This window comes from Vipera ursinii (assembly GCF_947247035.1).
Source record: "Vipera ursinii genome assembly, chromosome: 1".
In the NCBI taxonomy this organism is placed as follows: domain Eukaryota; kingdom Metazoa; phylum Chordata; class Lepidosauria; order Squamata; family Viperidae; genus Vipera; species Vipera ursinii.
Window position 1 is genome coordinate 122,013,466 of NC_139512.1, and position 19,763 is coordinate 122,033,228.

Here is a 19,763-nt window from a genome sequence, read left to right on the forward strand (position 1 = left end):
TCAGAACCTATATGTGGACCTGAATGAGAAAGATGGAAACTTATCATTTAGCCTTTAAACTTGGCAGTAAAAAGTCCCTTGAATGCAAAATGCAAAATATTTAATCTTGTTTTACTGGCTTTAATTTTCAGAATGGTTTAAGGAACATTGATAGGATAGGCATGGCATAGAATACTAAATATATCCCACTTTGATTTTCAATCCTTGCTTCCCTTTGCCTGTTCATCCTTTGTCCTGTACTTAGCAGTAGAATAAAGCTATGTAATTAGCCAATAGGTTTGTTTGCACTGGGTGACAGAATTCCCTAAAGATGCCCAACACTTTTCTTTTTTTCAATTGGAATATGCAACAATTTCCATGCTGCACTTGATGTGTTGATTCCTCTTTCTCACTTGGTTATGTACTAGTAAAATTGGGGAAGAGTATAGGTCAGCATACCTCAACCTCTGTAATGTGACACCTGAGGCCCTCTAAATATTGCTGAATTAGAACTCCCAGCATTTCCCTTAAAGAAAATTTACCATTGTGGTAAAATTCCCTACCTCTTTCAACAGATAGTAAGAAAAAAACTGTGGACTAGTGTACCTGATGCTGGGCTTGTGGTGGGGGAGAAGCATTCTTGACAGAATCAACCAATCAACCAATCAATCAGAATATAGCTGGAAGCAGGAGTCCCTATATCATTTCAGATAAGTGGCTGTCCAGTCTCTTCTTAATAACCTCGAATGATGAAGCACCCACAATGTCTGAGGGGAAGCTGTTCCACCGGTTAATTGTCCTCACTGTTAGGAAGTTTCTCCTTAATTCCAGGTTGCTTCTCTCCTTGATTAGTTTCCATCCATTTTTTTCTTGTCTTGCCTTCTGGTGCTTTGAAAAATAAATTGACCCCCTCTTCTTTGTGGCAGCCTCTCAAATACTAGAACACTGCTATCACGTCACCCCCAGCCCTTCTTTTCTCTAAATTAGCCATACCCAGTCCCTGCAATTGTTCTTCATATGTTGTAGTCTCCAAGCCTTTAATCATCTTAGTTACTGTTCTCCGCACTTTTTCCAAAGTCTCAACATATTTTTTGTAATGTGGATGCGGTATGCCAGGTGTGGTCTAACTAAGATTATACAAAGCAGTATTAATACTTCACATCACTTTGATTCTATGCCTCTCTTTATAGACCCAAGGATTGCATTAGCTTTTTAGTCTGCTGCCGCACACTGCCGGCGCATATTTAAGTGATCATCCACTAGGACTCCAAGGTCCCTCTCACAGTTACTGTTTTTAAGCCAGACAGAACTGACCCATCCTGTGTGCACATCTTGGTTGGTGGTTAATAATGTCACTCATTAATAATGATGGTTAATAATGTCACTCAGGAGATGAGGAGGTAAGGGTCCAGAGGCCTTTCGGTGATGATAGGCATGTTCCTTGGCAGTTGTTTTTTTTTTGAAGACAATTAAGGCCAACTCTTTCAAGGCACTGTTGCCTTTTAGTTGGACTTACTTTTATTAGTCCAGAGTTACTGAGTTTAACTATCCAGACCTGCTGACATTTAGGCAGTATGTACATCTAATGATTATGGCCAGTCTCACAGTCAACCAGATGTTTAAACCAGATTTGACATTTTTATCCATCTGGGATAGGTAGATGTTATTTGATGGTGTTAAAGGTATCATGGCAGGATGTAAGCTGTTCTAAATAAAGCTGGCTTTTGCAATTAACTGAAGGTTAAGTGTCGATGGGGTTCACGTGATGTTCCAGATGTTTTGGGATTGCACTCAAGGCACCTATTACTATTGGTACAGTCCTTTGCTTTCTTTCGCCACAGTCGTCCTACTTCTATTTGCAGGTATTTATATTTTGTAATTTTCTTCAGTTCTTTCTCTTCACTTCTGCTGTCTCAAGGTACTGCCATGTCCACTATACAGATTTTTTTGTTTTTCTTATTGACAATTGTTACATCTGGGGAGTTATGTGGGTGGTGCTTGTCTGTTTGAATTCTAAAGTCCCAGCGTGCTTTAGCTTTTTCATTTTCTATTACTTTGTCTATTTTTTGGTCTCACGAGTTCTTGCTTGCAGGCAACTGGTATTTTTTGCAGATATTCCAATACACCATTGTTGCTACTTTGTCATGCTGTTGTTTGTAGTCACAGTGCAATTTTCTTGCAGAAACTAACTAGGTGATTCACTGTTTCTCCAGTTTCTTTGCAGGGACAGCATTTCCTGTCTGTTGTTGTCTTCTCAATTCTGGCTTGCTATATGCATTTGTTCTTAAGGCTTGGGTCCTGTGCAGCCAGAATTAGCCACTTTGTCTCTTTTTTCAACTTTTCTGCTCTTTGCCATTGCCAGATTTTGTTGTTATCTGCTTTGACTTTTTTTTTCTTTCATGTTAGTGTGTATACTGGCCATGCAATACTTTGCCTTGCCATGTGTCTTTTCTATTTGTTTGGTCTTTCTTGTAGGCCAGCTTGATTTCTCCAGTACTTAGTAAACCTTCATGGTATACTTCACATATTCCTCCCCTTTTATTTCTTCAACTATCTGGTTTGCTGCTTACAATATTCCACCCACACCTGGTGTTTCCTTGGTAGTGTCTGTCAACATCTGTGTAATGACTGGAACTGCCTAGCTGTTAATTACCTTGATGGTATTTCCTCTGCTTAGTTTGGACTCTAAGATCTTCACCTTCATGATGGTCACTCCTAACCTTCTTCTTGACTTCAGTGTTGTCATGTTGTCAGCTTGAAGGATGCCCAGATATTTGTAGGGATCATCTTCCTTCAGACTCCATGTTATTTCCATAGGACATTTTAATTCCTTCAGTTTTCATTATTTTCCCCTTTGTTGATCGTGAGGGTGGCACATTTGTCCAGCCTAAACTCCTTTGCACTTATTATTATTCCTCTTAGAGGCTGTTTTTATAATTGATATTGGGTTCTTCGGTGGGGGGGGGGCGGTTGTTGTTGTTGTGTTGTTGTTTTGCATTTATACGGTTCATCAATATTTTTATGCTGTATGCCACTGGGAATTGTTATTGATTTAGCAGTATATAAGCAGGGATAGATAAATTATATAGTTTTAATTTTAATTTACAATGACATATTAATGTAAATACAATAACTTATGCTGACATATTCTTAAAGAAGAAATCCTTAAAACTATGGACGTATGGTCAGGTCTGGTTGCTTCGATTATATTAATATTGCCTATGGCTGAGAATAGTCCTGGAAATCATTAGGGAGCAATTTAACTTCTGTTTGGTAAATATAACTTTTATTTTGGTTTTCTTCCCCCACCACTCTACTTTCTTCTGTAGGGCAATGGCAGATCTGGGTTAATTTTATGCTGCCCAGAGGGCAGCATGATTTAGCCAGAAACTCCTTTGGTACCACTCCACAAGAAGACCACGTCTATTGAGAAAGGGCTATGCCTGTACTCCAATTACAGATTATTTCCTGTGCAGGTTTATTCCATTCTGTCTAGTTAATTGTGTCCTTGAGGACTTAGAATATCCCCTCAGGTTACCAAGGAATGGGAAGGCAAGTGTTTTCTTTTAGTTTGAGCTTCTGTGCCACAAATTTAGCTGCATAAAGGACAAATGGGCTGGTAACGTCTGTGAACAAATTTCCAAGTCTGTGTTTATTACTTTCCATAACTGAGCAGATGGATTGTCCTTGTACTAAATCACATCCATTAATGCTAAACAATGCTTTCTTCCCTAACCTATTGCCCTTTTATAACTTCCCTCATCCCAAGCAATGTGTCTATAGTCCAACCCCTCTGGGGAAGGTGGTTCTAGGCCTTTTAGATGGAACAGTACAAGCTTAGTGTTGCTAAAACATCTCACTTCACAGAGCATCAGTCAATGCACGCAAGCTTTTATTTCTGGCAGAATAAGGATAATATATTTCGATCCCCCTCTATGCTTTGGGAAAAGTCCAAAATATGATGACGGTTCATTTCTCTGCCGTTTACTTTTTTTCCTTTCTAAGCAACCAGTGATTGGTCCACCCCCTGCTGGGTTCCTCAGGCTTGTCTAATCTGGAAAGTGAATGTGAACTGGGTTGGTGAAAATAATATGAACCAAATGTCAGCCTGGCTGTTCAGGACAAGCAGAGTTTCAGAACCAAGCTGTTCTTAAGAAGGCATCTCAGTTGGTAGAACCTAGCAATATGAAGCTGGCAAAAAGTAACCGAGAGTTACAACAACAGTAGTGCTCAGAAGACCCACGCACCAAATTCAACTGCTGCTGTTACTTTGCCTACTAAAATGCTGTTTAGCTTATTTCCCCTGTCCTCGTATTACTTGCCTTTCTTTGTATTGATGCAAGTTCTCCAAAGCTGGAAAGTCACATTCGTCTTTGAGCCTCGTGCTGTTGCTTGGGTGCTTAATAAGGCACTTCAGTTTCATGAAGTTGTTGTCAAAAAAAAAAAAAGGAGTTACCTTTTCTGAATATTGTGCTGTTTACTTTGAAAGCCTCTGGGCACATTTTGCTCGTTCTCCTGTCTTTCGTGTAATTGGACACTGGACCCCTTCTGGATAAGCCACCAATTAGTCGAGGAGTGAGCAGTCTTGGTAATGCATATTTGAGTTAATGGATTACACAAGACACCCTCTTGCTGACTAGTCCCTTGGAGAAGCTAAAGCCCATTAATATCCTTCCTCCAATCTCCTCTCCCCTTCCAAGGATGGTCACTGCTTTATTCTCCATACTCTGCTTAATTATGTTCCTGGTTATGTTTCCCCTTCAGCATCACAAGAATTTATGGATAGATATCCTGAATATCAGGTTGGATTCTTAAACCCAAACAGGAGAGATGCTGGGACTGATGTTTGCCTTGGAACTACAATCTATAACGTAGAAAATGTGCAAACAGTCCACCTTCCCCTTTGTTTGCCATTCCAACTACTTTCTTTCTCCCTAATTCTTCCTTGAGTGTTCATCGTTCTGCAACCTTTCCTAACTGATGTCCTCTGTCCAATTCTTTCTGGTGGATTTCCCCCCCCCCCACACACACACACAACTGGAAGCTTTCCCATCCTACCGCCCTGGTCTCTGTCTTCCAGCTTCTTCACTGCCTTTTTCCTTTGCCCGTTCTCTTCCCCCAACCTCTTGAGAAGCTGCAGCTCCTCTGTTCCTTCCAAAAGAAAAGAACCTGCAGCAATTATTTTTAGCAGAGGAAGCCAGGACACTGGGATTCTGTTTCATATTCTTCTTTTCTACTAATGAAAAAAGCTACATTTTTTTTTAGTTCCCTTCTGATGGATTGTTTGTTCCAAAACCATCCAACCAAACAAAAAATGCAGTCTTTTCATCAGAATAAATGGCTGTGAACATCCAATATTGCAACACCCTCTACTGATGAAAAAAAAAAGTTACATCTTCTTTTTAAAGTTTGCAATTACAACCCTCCCAAATATTTTATTAATAAAGGCGTACGGGACATGTATGAAATAAAATACAAATCCAAGTTAAGTTAAAAAAATATAGCTCCACCCACTTTTGGAACATAGACACGGCCACGTCACATCAATCCTATTATGGCCCTGAGGTCAACGGTAGATGAGATCAAGATGCTTTTCTGAATCCCAGGTGTGCAGTGTTTCTCTAAGGGTAGGTGGAGATAGTGATGGTAGATCAGTCTGAACATGATCCCGAGCAGGATTTTTCCTTAAGATTACTTCAATTATTCCCTGGAAAGTGTTCTGATGTCTCATTCCATTCCCTGATGTAAGTCCAGAACAGTTTATAGTAGTGCTGTTTCCACTCTTCTGGACTTCTTATACCAGGGGTCTTCAAACTTGGCACTTTTATGACTTGTGTACTTCAACTCCCAGAATTCCTCAGCCAGGCATGCTGGCTGAGGAATTCTGGGAGTTGAAGTCCACAAGTCATAAAAGGGCCAAGTTTGAAGACCCCTGTCTTATACCATGCTCATGTCTTACATCACTGCAAGACTCTGTGTGCACAGAGCCTGTTTTAAACACTGGGGCTTGTCTTTAGAGTCCTCTGCTCACAACACCCAATCATTCCCCAGAATGTTGATTTTTATATCTCCCTAAAAACATGTTTGGATTTTATGTTCCTTTGAGCAAGTCCTTTTTTCTATTCTTTCTTCCAGGATCATGGTCTCCTGGTGGCAGACTTACCAGGATCTGGTCCTTCAACTCTAGAATTAGCTGTCTTCTTCCCATTTCTTTGTTTGATCCTACTTACTCTAATTAACCCTGGCAATTCCGCAATTACTGTTCTATTTTAATTAAGGGTGCACAATGGTCCATTGTACTTGTATGTATTGTTTGGGGTGCTTTCTTTGCCTTGGTTAACATGCATTTTTTTTGGTTCATCCACTAGGTTGTGAACACGCCTGGATGGGAATTTGTAACTGATCTATTGTGTTTTGGTAAAAAGAAATATTGTTCTTACTGTTATTTTTTGTGAGTGGCATTTTATAACCACATTCTTAGCACGGAATCTAAGCTAGATCTGTCCCAATCTCAGATACAGTAGTCTTTTATACCTCATTTGACAATAATGAGACTTTCTCTGAAAGCAGAGTCACAAGCAAGAGTTTGTATTAATCAGAGGACAGACCTCTCCAATGAATATTATGGGACCCCTTATTTCTCTTTTAATAAACATGATCTATTTTCTCCACCCGTTTCGTACAGATACATATAGTAAGAGACGTCTACCGTCTTGCTCTTAAAATAGGAGTATATCCAACATTTCTACTACTACTTTTTTTTAAGCAAAAACCTTCTGAGACGCGGTGGGTGCACTTGGATTGCAACAATTGTGCCGAGAGCCATACTTAAAAGTAACCCCCCCCAAAAAAACCCCCCACTCATCAATATCTCCCTCTTTAAAAGAAAAACGGTCAGGATCCTCTTCTTGTCCCTTGTAGACTTTGATCTTTTCGGACTAGTCACTAGAACACACTCGTTTGCAATGAAACTCATCTCTCCATTCGGGATACAAATTCTATTATTATTAATAAAACAACAGCAGCAAAAGCATTACGGTATTGTACGTTTAACATCGGAGCTTGCTTGGTGCAATGCAAACAAGAGAACCTTTTTTTTTCTCTTCCTCCTAGCCAAAGGATTTCGCTTCTTCCGAATGTTGATTTTTTGACTGATCCAAAATACTTAGATTCGCTAGAGGAGCGTCCTTACTTCCTTGAGCCATTCTCCTCTGTTGCTTAGGGGGCAAATCCACCTGAAGCTCCCAAAATCAGTTTGGCTGTTCTTTGGCAGCATGCAGCCGAACCGATCCTGGTTCTTCCCCCAGACCCAGACCCAGACCCGACGCCCCTCCCCCCGTCCTCCTCCCCCACCCCCGCGCTCCCCTTTTCTGGTGACGCCGCCGCGATTGCAGCGGGACCCATTCAAGGCTACAAAAGCGCGGCAAAGTTCTGTAGCTGGCCAGGCAGGGAGGGGTTGGGGAGGGGGGGCTGGGTTTGTACCAATAAAGAGAAGGGTTTTCGTCGCAGGCCCCGCCCCTTCTCCCCTTCCTTCGGAGAGGTGAGGAAGCTGCCCTAAGAAAGCTGGGGGGGGGAGCTGGGGGGGGCGGGGGCGGAAAGTGAACCCTCGCTGATGCTACTAGGAAGGGTAAAAGCGCTGGTGGGAGAGATGGGCTCTCTTCTCCTCCGCGTCCGTGCCTGTCCTTCCTGCCCTGGCTTGGCCGGAGGATGTGAGCTGATGCTGTAATGCTCGCGGTTTCCCTGAGCCTCTCCAAGGGCCGACCGGATGACAGGATGACCTGGGTTTGCCTATCTTGTATGCTTTGGGTACGTAAGAGCGCCGAATCCGACGGGTTTCTCGCTGGGATGGGGGAGGGGGGGATGGGAGAGAGAGAGAGAGAGAGAGAGAGAGAGAGAGAGAGAGAGAGAGAGAGAGAGAGAGAGAGGATCTTGGTTTCAAGCGGTGGTAGCCGAGGAGGAGGAGGAGGAGGAGGAGGAAAGAAGGAGAAGAGACTTGGAGAAGAGTTGTGCGCGGCTACGCGCCGACGGACGGGATGAAGGGATTGGAAAGCTCCGCTCGCGCAGCGTTGCCAAAGGCTGGATGGAAGAAAGGCGTCCCGGGGCGGGAGTGGGAGTTGGGGGGGGGGAGGGTGGGGGGGAAGAGGAGAAGAAAAAGGGAAGGGGGAGGAAAGCCCTGTTAAGGGATTCCATCTGGATGCGGGTTTGCGAGGAAAGCCTTTGATGCTTGCTGAGAAGCAGATGTCCGGCTTGCCGGGCTGCTAGAACTGCTGGCGGCCAGAGACTGGGCCTTAAAAGCTCGTTCTCCTTCTCCCCTCTTCGCTCTGCCCTTCGTTTCCGTGCGAGGGACACGTTTATTTGCACTCTTTTTCCGTGCTTCTGAAACCTCCCCCCCCCCCCGCCCCACTTCCAAACTATCTGGACTGGGTGGTATGGAAGAAGATGATCTATTCTAGAGAGACTCGGAGAGGAGTGGGGAAGAAAGGCTGATGTGGAGGCCAGATGGTGCAAGCAGAGGTTGGTTTGGTTTTAATGGGTGCCTGAAAGAGAGAAGAGAGCTGGCAGGGGTTAGTGGAGGATTGGGCTGGAATTTGGAGAATGGCAGTACCAACACATTTGGATGGTGTCCGGTTGGGAAAAGCTGATGAATCTGAAGGGTTATGCCAGGTGTTATAAACGAGCAGAGTAAAGATGATCTATAACATTTCCACCTCTGCATGAGAAGAAGCAGGACTTGTAACTGAAGGTTTTCAGAGCAGAACTATTGCCTCTTATGGGAGAGGAAATTACAACACCAGCGTTTAGATGTGACATTAAAATGAACAGAAGATGACAAATGAATTCCGAATTTTGGGTGTCCCTGGTACAGTAGCCTGACTGGTAATGCTGATAGGAGACACAACTGCAACTCCTCTTGGATATCCATTTATTACTACAAAGCAAGATTTTTGTGTTGTTGCGTGTAGGTGGGGGAGAATCAAATATAACTAATCAAGGATACATTTGCATGAAAAGAGAATTCTGCTTTTTCAGAGCTCAGCCCGCCTGCTTGGTCCCTACAGTTACAACCCACTGTTTGTGACATCGCTTTGTTTCCATAGTGATACTTTGGGTGGTCCCAAAGGCGAACTGGGATGGGTGTGGGGGTGGTGGTGGTGGTGGGAAATGACAAAATGAAGTTAAGGAGACACTCCCCCCTCAATAAGGTTGACTCAGGGTTGACTCAGCCTTCTATCCTTCCGAGGTAGGTAAAACGAGGACCCAGATTGTTGGGGGCAATTAAGCTGACTTTGTAATAATGCCGCTTGGGGGGGGGGGCGAAAGCCCTAATAAGCAGGCATATACATAGAATGAAGGCTATTGCTAAGCACATTGGTTTGTGCCTAAATTGTAAGCCGCCCTGAGTCTTCGGAGAAGGGTGGGATATAAATGAGATTAAAATAATAATAATAATAATAATAATAATAATAATAATAATAATAATAATAATAATAATAATAATAATAAAAATAATCAACTCATCCTGAAAAAATGATCTTGGAAAACAAGAAAGGATAGGGCTTAGATAAGAGGTTTCTAATTGATTGAAAGTTCAGAATTAGTTAAGAGGCTTTCAGACTTTTAACATTTAATAAATAGGTTGATTTACTCCAAAGAGATATTGGTGTTAAGTTTTTCATACTGATGTTTACAAGTTAAGTATGGAGATAAAATATCTCTGTTTATTTCTTGCTGCAGTGGGCTGCTATTCTTCCCCTAGAAATGATAAGACGGGTACATTCTTAGATAGCTGATACAAATAAATATTTGTAACATTATTCATACAACAAATGTAGGTCTGTTAAAATGTAATGGCTATATTTTTGTGGCTAGCCCATTTGGTTAGTTTATGTTTCAGTGTATTGTGTCAATCAAAATCACTGGTTAATTCAGTGACTAAGTTAAGTGTGTAGTGTAAACGTGGCCTTTGTGAACATTTGCTGAATGCTTTGGCATAATAACTTGTCTTGGGGCAAGTTAGACATTTATTTTGAATTCACTGCATGCTTGAAATATGAGGGTTGAGCAATTTTGCAAAGGAGTTTATTTCTATCTTGTTTACAGTTACAGACTAGCAGTTTCTGTGGTTGATGCCACTGCTCTTGAGAACAGCCCAAACTTGTGAATCAAAGAACCAAATACTTTGAAGCCTTTGTAGGAAAGCTCTTTGCAACCATCTTCTATAAGTGCTGGACTTCATGTCCCATAATCCATAGCCAGCATGTCATTAGAGACTAAAGTTAGCATATCTGGAATGTGTAAGGCTGAGGAAGCTTATTGTATAAAACATGATGGGTTTTTTTTGAATAAGAGACAAATTCCAAACTTCCTTGGACTCAAGGAATAGTTTTTGATGTATGTCCTTGCTTATAGAACATGACAATTTATCTGTCATTACAGTCCTGTGTTAAAGAATTACAAGTTGCAAGATCTATGATCCCTCCCTTGACATCAGAGATCATGATAAATACATAGGCTTGTAGACTTTGATCTCAGTGTTTGGTGAATAACACAGCCTTCTACTTCTTGCCAGCTGATTCCTTAATGGGCTAATGAAACTCTTCGGAGTTTAAACTATCCAGTGTACATGTGGAGCTTTACCCTGGTTCCAGGGGGAGGGGGAAATATATACACAATTGGGATGATTTACATGAAGTGACATAATTTATCATTGTGGACAAGAGCAAGGGAAAAGTCTCATTAGGTCATAGGTCACGGTAGCCAGCATCTTTTCTTAGATAATGGTTAGTTCCAGATGCTTTAACAGAAAGGTGGAAAGGCTTGAACACCATGGGGTACTGACCAAAAATTCCAGTTCCTCGTGATCACTTCCAGCTTTTTGTAATCTGATGGTTCTGGCAGTTCTCGGGAACTTGATCTTTTTGTCCCCCTCAAAATTAGCATAAAAGATCAGTGGTCTCTTTCTGAGAGATGTGGGGTAGGAGAGAAGAAATCCATCTAATAATCAGATATTAGTTCAAGAGCAGAAGCATCCTTTTCTAATTTAGCACTGTATCTTTATAATCAAATGCATTTTAAGAGAGGCTCCTTGGCAGGCCTGAAATATATTTTGAATTCCTAGCTGCTAATCATTTTAAGACTCCTCATCAAAATTTGGGCCAGCTGTTCAATTAAAAATAATAATAAAAAGATAAAAATCAGTGACCATTTAAAATATCAGATTGTATGAAATGATTTTTATCATGACTGAATATTTTAAATTATGAAAAGTTATTAAATATAGTATCACCTTATTTCTGAATTTAAGAGATATGCTAAAGGGATAATAATTTCTTAAAGTTAGATATCTGACCTGCTACAAAGATCCTCCTCCTAATTTTTTTTTATTTAAAGTATCTTCTAATTAAAGGATGAAATATGGGGGAAGCATCTGACTAGCTTACACACCATCTAGTTAGATGCTATCTGTGATTCAACTGACCATGTATTGGTGTTTGTTACTGAGCATATCACAAATAGGTAGAAATGTATATACCATAATGCTATGGCAATTCATTTTAAGAAAAAAATAATCCACTGCAAAAAGCAGTCTGTGATTTTGGAAAGTGTTGTGATTTCATTCTAGATGCTAAGGAACTTCTGAGGCTCACCATCTAACCCAAGAATCAGCAACATCATTGTGAATTTTCAGAATATCTCAAAATGGCTGCCAAAGGGGAGCATTCATTCACAGATTAACTGTCATGATAGGGGTAGACAGTCACAAAATGCACATAAGTATTAAGAAGGGCTGCAAGAGAAAGAACTTGCTCAAAAACTTGGTTGAAGTGAAGATATTTTATTTTTAAAGTGACCTTTTACATATATGTGGAAAGGCAGCTATGCAGATAATTCAGTAATTCAAAACAAATGTACTGTATGATCAAAGGTTTTGGAATATGGATTCCACTAGAATGAAAGCTGATAGGTTAAAACAGTCAGATAGCATATCTTCTTTAGAAAATGTGTGACATGCAGAATAAAAAATGTGATACAAATTATATTCTTGGTTAGTTAAGATGAGATTTAAATCATTGTAAATAAATTATACCTGTTAGGCTGAATGCACTTTTTCTTTGCTCTTTAATCCAAAAACACTTTGAAAGCAGTTTTTAAAGAATAAAATTGCTCCTTCATGCCAGCTTGCAAAGGGGAAAAAAGATAGGAAAATAGGAGAAAAATCACTGCAAAAATGGAAACTTTTGTATATGCAGGATTATGCTACCGTATATATGGCATTCTTGGATACCTCATCTGAGTAATTGTTGTATTTTATTTCTTAATAACTTCCATTTGATAACACCTTTTAAGACAAAAAGAAATCCCAGAATCTTGAATCTGTACCTGCAACGTGTTTTTGAATTATTTAAATATAAATTGGAATAGTTTAAATATAAATCAGAATCTATTTATCATATACCATATCTGAAAGCAACTATATAAATTACTTTCACCAGCTTTCCCATAGAAGATAATAATATATGAATGCAATGCAATTTCCCCCTTGTCTTACATTAAATAACAGGTATTAACAATATGGGTAAGTAACATTTTCCAGGCTTTAAACGCTCAGAATATTCAGCGTGAATATACAATCATTTTGAATATTCTAAACCAGAAGCAAACATATTCCAGGAGAAAGCATGAATTTTAGGTGACCGAATCTTAATTGATGTTGAGAAAACTAAGCAGAGTAAGATATGGTTAGCATTTGGCTGGGAAACTACTACCAGGTTAATTTACTAGATTGCACAGTAAAACCCAAAACAAGCAAAACTCCTTAGCGGGCAGCTGTGGCAGACTACATCTGCATTGGGGCCAAGAAAACAACATTACCATGGCCAAATAGTTACCAGGAATTGAATTCAACTTGAATTCAAATTGAGAGACTTAATTTTTTTTTAAAAAAAGACCTTGACCTTACAGCATTTTTGAGGATGTACAGTATTTGCATTCAACAAATATACCTGGCTGTCCTAAACACTAATCTAATATCTTGGGGAATTATACATTTTGTTTAAATTACCAAACAAATACATTTGTCCTCCTCATCAGTGGCAGGCTGGATTGATTTCCAGTCTGTATAGTTTAAGGATGATGCAATTTCTGTGTTTAAGTAAACCTCCCATTCCATTTAAGGGCAGTCATGGCCTGTGAACGTAATGAGAATAATCCCTCTTAATTAGATAACAATGTAAAAGGAAGCAGTTTTGCTCATGATTTGGCAGTCCTACAGTAAAAATGCGCCTGTGAGTTGGTGAAGGAGATGCGACAGGAGGAAAATGACTAAAAGGAAGAATTAAATGAGTACACAAGATGACTGCTTGGTTGTAAATAATAATATTATTTTTTAGAGAGAGAGAAAACAGAAAGCAACTAGTTGGACAACTTTTCAAAGCAAACAAAGTGGGAAGCCAGAGGAAAGTAAAGTCCTTTCTCCTAAGACTTAACTTCAGTTGAATCTCATCTATGCTGAAAGCCAGTTTCTTGCTTCCTCTTTACTTACAAATTTAGGATAGTGGCCTTTTTGGATATCTTCTGCTGAACTAGTTTTACCATTTGGGATATAAGTTGCCAGTATTTTTGGTCTTATGATAATACAAACAAATCCTTTGACCAACATTTTGCCTTGCTTTTGGCAATCTTTTCAAAAGCCCCAAAATGAACCCACATTCTATTTTAACAACCAGGCTGAATATATAGTGGGAAGCATTTGTATTGAAGTATTTTTGGTTCAAGCAACATCTTGCCCACCACAAATAGAAGAGGGAGATCCTGATTGTAAGATGAAGAAATACCCCTTTCTGATGAATCTCAAGAAGGCACCTCAAGGCAATGGCCCCCAACCTTTGGGGCACCAGGGACCGGTTCCGTGGAGAGAAGTTTTTCTCTGGACCAGAGGGGGCGTGGTTTCATGTACTGCCTGGATCCCACGAATGGGGCTTTGCTTGTTTGCACACCCCAGTTTCTGGCATGCTGTGGACTGGTGCTGGTCCACGAAGCAGGGGTTGGGGACCCTTGTCTCAATCATTTTTCCTTATTTTAGTTCCTTGCACTGGTATCTTTTCTGTTCTGTTCTCTCCTGGGTCACCTTTGGCTAGCTGGATTAACTATTAATTGTAGAGTAACAACAGTAGGTTTTTTTGTCCCTTTGTCTGAAGAGAGACGTTCTTTTGTCTTCTGTCTTCTTTACTTAGGACACTTTCTAAAGTCACTTATCATGTACTTAGTCTTAGACATTTAAGGTAATGGCACTTATCTCTCCTCTTCCTGTGCCTACTTCTGTGACTGAATTTCTCCAGGAAAGCTTCTTGACTTAGTAATGTCCTTCCTGGGGGTGGGATGGGGTGGGGGTGGGGCTGAAGGTCACAAGGCCAAGGGAATAATTGACAAGGTCAACAGGCTAAAATGATGGAGAAAATGGGGATATTGAGCAGGCTGAGAGAAGGGGTACTGTCACTCGTACTAGTGGATGGGCTGAGGGTAGTTCTTGGATGGAGCAGAAGCCATCAATGCAATTATTTCCCAAGTTCTCATTTAGACAGTTATATGATCAATATTTTTTTTTGTTTCTACTAATGATAAAAATGAGGCTTAGATGATAATGGTAGGGTAGCAAATCTGGTCATATTCACAAATACTTCTTTATCGTTCAGATCTGGTTCAGCTTAGCTTAGGGGCCATCTTCCTCAGCTTGGTACTATCCAGACACATTGTGTTGTAACTCCTACTATTCCTGGCAAAGAAGTGCAGCCTGGCACTTGAATAGAATAGAATAGAATAGAATAGAATAGAATAGGCCCTTGGAGGTCTTCTAGTCTAGCCCCCTGCTCAAGCAGGAGAACCTATACCATTTCAGACAGGTGGCTGTCCAAATGGTATGAGTTGTTATTCAGCATATCTGGAAGACAACCAGAATAAGGCTAAGACAAATCAAAGTGACCTACAGACTGATGTCTTCCATTACCAGATCAGAATCATCCTGGGATGAAAGGGTGCTGTTGCTGGTATGCTTTGGGCCACCAGGGATTTGGGACAGCTTTATGGGTTAAGGTTGAAATAAAAGAAAGGATTGCCCAAAAGACTAGGAACCATTACCATGCTCTTTTCCTCTTTTGATGATGATGTCTGATTTGCTGAAATATATGGAGATTTAATAGTGACTATTATTTATTTATTCAATTTGTATAGCTGCCCATCAAACATGCATGACTCTGGGTGGCTCACATACAGTAGTAAAACAATTACAAAAACTCCAAGCAAAATACAGATATCAGTAAAAACAACAACCCTATTCAAACCAAATTAAAAACCATATAGAAGCCAGTTTGGTGCAATGGTTAAGGCAGCAGGGAATTGTGTTTGAATCTTGCTTTAGGCACCTCCTGTTCTGTACCAGCCTGCTACCGGCCCTGCAGAAAAGGCAACCCCTTTACAAACGGCAAGAGGCTGGAATTAGGCCTGCCAAATTTATTACTACAAAAACAAACAAGACACGAACCAAGAAACAGGAGCTTTAAGAAACACTATCCGAGCGGTTGCCTTCAGCAAACCAGCCCTCTCCACACATTCCCCTTATATAGAGTTCAGGGCGTGGCTTCTCTCTGCCTTCAACCCCCTCAGCAAGGTCTTCAACACCCCCCTCCTCCTCTGAGTCGTCCGACCCAACTGCCGAACCCACAGGCTGACCCTGAATCACAACACCTCCTCCCAAACAAAGCCATCTCGCCCTCCCCCAAAAAACCATTGATTATCATGGATGATGCTGAAAAAAACAAACTTGCCCATGTTAAGTCTGTGCAGAAATTTAATTTAATTAATCCCCTGCCCCGAAAAGTTTTGAAAAGATACCACATAAAATCCCAAAGATTATTTTACTCCAGGATTATCTTACTGAAACAAATGTCCAACTTTACCCCTTTAAACTGATGTAAGGGAGAAGAGAAGACAGAAAAAAAATTCTAAAAATGGATTATCATATTCTTTTTGGCATGATGATATCCATTGTTTTTCCTCTATGAGGTCATTCAGCCTTTCTCAATATAGTATCCTTCACATATTTTGGAAAATAACTTCCATCAGTTCTTGGCTAGTGTGCCCAGTGATCAAAGATGATGCAAATTGTAGTTCAAAACATCTGGTTTACATGGAATGTTGTGCCTCCAGATATGAATTAGCTAGGAAGAGGGGCTGGTGGAAATAGCAGATCATATTGCTTAATGGTAAGTAATGGTTTTCATATAGTTCTTCAAAGAATTTCCATACTGACATGCCAGTTGTGGAACATTTGTGCATTTCTCTGTAAAGTGGCTAGATATATTTTAGATCACAATATATTTCCATCTAATCCAAGTTGCTATCAAGACAGTTTAGATTTCATAGTTGCCTTCATGGATTGCATATGTCAGGGCATGATTAATTGTAGAAGGCAAGCTGTTATTCAGGGGCGATTGTCATGGGGAACCTGAGGTAAGTTCCCAAATAACACCAAAGTTCCTGAAGAAAGCTAAAGTGCAAGTACATCAGGATATAGCAGATTTTTTAGCCCAAGGTCCATGGGTTATCTCCTTTAGAAACAACCTCCTCTTCCCATACTGGTGATGCTTCTAGTAATTACGAGATATATTCAACTAATTGGCTGCTGTAATAGGATACAGATTGAGTCTGTTTGTTTAGGAGAGGGGAAAGGAGCAAATCCCTTCTGTGGATTGGCTCTGAGCCTTTGGCTTCTGCTTCATTACATCTAGTTGAGATTGCAGGCTGTCTCAAGGAAGGTGAACCTTTGTCATCCAAAAGGTGGAGGAGGAAACTAGATTTAAAGGCATACTGGACTAATTCTAACTAATAGAGAAGAAGTGATAGAAGGAGTTTAAGTTGCTAGAACCTTGGGCAAAAGTGACCATGTCATTTGTTGTTCTTGTTGTTAGCTGCTGTTGTTGTTAGCTGCTGTTGTTGTTAGTTGTTGTGTCCGACCCATCGCGACCCTATGGACAATGTTCCTCCAGGCCTTCCTATCCTCTACCATCTTCTGGAGTCCATTTAAGCTCACACCTACTGCTTCAGTGACTCCATCCAGCCACCTCATTCTCTGTCGTCCCCTTCTTCTCTTGCCCTCAATCTTTCCCAGCATTAGGTTCTTCTCCAGTGAGTCCTTCCTTCTCATTAGGTGGACAAAGTATTTGAGTTACAGCTTCAGGATCTGGCCTTCTAAAGAGCAGTCAGGGTTGATCTCCTCTAGGACTGACCGGTTTGATTGCCTTGCAGTCCAAGGGATTCGCAGGAATCTTCTCCAACACCATAGTTCAAAGGCCTCAATTCTTTGGTGCTCAGCCTTTCTTATGGTCCATGTCATACTGGAATTTAATATAATACAAACACTAGCAACAGAAAACAATCCAACCAGGGTCTTAAACTTTAACAAACTCAGAGAGAACCTAGGAAAGATCGCATGGATGAAAATCCTAAAGCAGAAAACAACCCAAGAAGCATGGGAAACTCTCAAAAATGCCATCATAAAAGCCCAAACTAGCACAATACTACTGAAAAAGAAAACCAAGAAATTCAAGAAGAAACCAGCTTGGCTGCACAAAGATCTCTCTGACAAATTGAAAGACAAAAAGGACAAATACAAAAAATGGAAAGAGGGGCACATATTATTATTATTATTATTATTATTATTATTATTATTATTATTATTATTATTATTATTATTATTATTATTATTATTATTAGACTTATATGCCGCCCTATCTCCCAGAGGACTCAGGGCGGCTAACAACAATAAAAAACCAACAGTACAAAAGTTAAGAAAAAAATTAAATAACAGCCCCAAATATTAATTACACAGTTAAAAATTAAAACTTTTAAAAACCCATCATCGATCCAGGTCAGCCTGATGGAAAAGGAACGTCTTGATGTCGTGGCGAAAGGACCGGAGGTCCGGGGCCATCCGAAGCTCAAGGGGGAGTTGATTCCAGAGGGCTGGCACTCCCACAGAGAAGGCCCTCCCCCTGGGGGTCGCCAGCCGACATTGGCCGACAGCACCCTGAGGAGGCCCTCTCTGTGTGAGCGCACTGGGCGATGGGAAGTCATCCCCGGCAGCAGATGGTCCTGCAGATATCCTGGGCCTAAGCCATGTAGGGCTTTAAAGGTAAGTACCAGCACCTTAAACATAACTAAGTCAGGAAAGCAAAGGCTCAGAACAAACAAAGACTTGCAACAGAAATCATGGATTAAAAAAAGTTTATTCCAACATATTAATAGCAAGAAAAAAGTCAAGGAAACTATAGGTCCACTAAAGAGATAAGATGGCAAGGAAATAACAGGCAACAGGGAGAAAGCAGAGCTTCTTAACTCATTCTTTGCAACAGTCTTCACACAATAAGAAACCATAGCTCAACATACCAAAAAAACCACTGCAAAAGACAAATTAGAAACAAAATTTAAAATAAGCAAGAAAATGGTAAGGGAACACCTATCCCATCTTGACAAATATAAATCATTGGGGCCTGACGGATTACATCCCAGAGTTCTGAAGAAGTTGGTAGATGTTATCTCAGAACCACTGTACCACATCTTTCAAAAATCCTGGACCACAGGGGAAGTACCTGATTGGAAAAGGGCTGATGTGGTTCCCATCTTCAAGAAAGGGGAAAAAATGGACCCAGGAAACTACAAACCAATCAGTTTAACATCAATACCTGGGAAGATCCTAGAAAAGATAATCAAAAAACAGATCTGCGAACAACTAGAAGCAAAGAAAGTTATACCTAGTAGTCAGCATGGTTTTGTTAAAAACAAATCATGCCAAAGCAATCTTATTTCATTCTTTGACAAAGTGATGATGATGATAATAATAATAATAATAATAATAATAATAATAATAATAATAATAATAATAATAAATAATAATAGGAAAAACAGCTGGATGACAGATTAAATAGATGGAAAGCCAAAGCTTTGCATGGACAACATTTGAAAAACATTGAAGGAAAATGTGATAACAACTTGACATGGGCATGGCTTAAGATGGGAACTATCAAGAAAGAAACAGAAGGCTTAATACTGGCTGCTCAAGAACAAGCACTTCAAACTAATGCCATGAAAGTGAAGATACAGTACAAAAGTCTAGTGACAATCCAAATTGCCATCTTTGCAACGACAAAGTTGAAACTGTTTCACATTTAATATGTGAGTGCAGCAAAATCACGCAAACTGATTACAAAGCTAGACATGACTGAGTTGCTAAACTAATCCACTAGGCATTGTGTAAAAAATACAACTTTCCTGTGTCTGAAAAGTCATGGGAACATAGGGTGGAAAAAGTTGTCAAGAATGAGAGGATGTAGATCTTGTGGGACTTCCGAATACAGACAGGTAGCCATTTGGAACACAACATGCCAGATATCGCAGTCATAGAGAACCGAAGCATACAGTTGATTGATATTGCTGTACCAGGAGATGCCAGAGTCAAAGAAAAAGAACTGGAAAAAATTACAAAATACCGCGACCTGGCTATTGAAACTGCGCGATTATGGATGAAACGTGTAACAGTGATACCCATTGTCATCGGGGCACTGGGAACGATGTCCAAAAACTTTGCAAAATACATCAAGAAATTGCAGCTTCCTGCAATAACTCTAGCAAAGCTACAAAAAACTGCTACTCGGAACATCTTACATTTTAAGGAGATACCTGGTTGATACCTAGGAAGCTGGCAGCAACCCATGTCAACCATTAGTGCCAGT

The 19,763-nt window shown here is 40.3% G+C and overlaps 1 protein-coding gene across 9 annotated transcripts in view; it reads left to right on the forward strand.

The window, feature by feature from the left end:
- TNS1 (tensin 1) overlaps nt 1-19,763 on the forward strand; it is a 402,998-nt gene that overhangs the window by 84,287 nt on the left and 298,948 nt on the right. For 2 of the 9 annotated variants that reach the window (XM_083349837.1, XM_083349833.1), the window contains exon 1: nt 7,572-7,785. The exons of the other annotated variants lie outside the window; for them this stretch is intronic. In XM_083349837.1, the coding sequence (XP_083205963.1) occupies nt 7,705-7,785 (81 nt within the window). In that variant the 5' untranslated portion in view covers nt 7,572-7,704. Of the gene's footprint in view, nt 1-7,571; nt 7,786-19,763 lie in introns of those variants that run through there. 9 annotated transcript variants of the gene reach the window in all.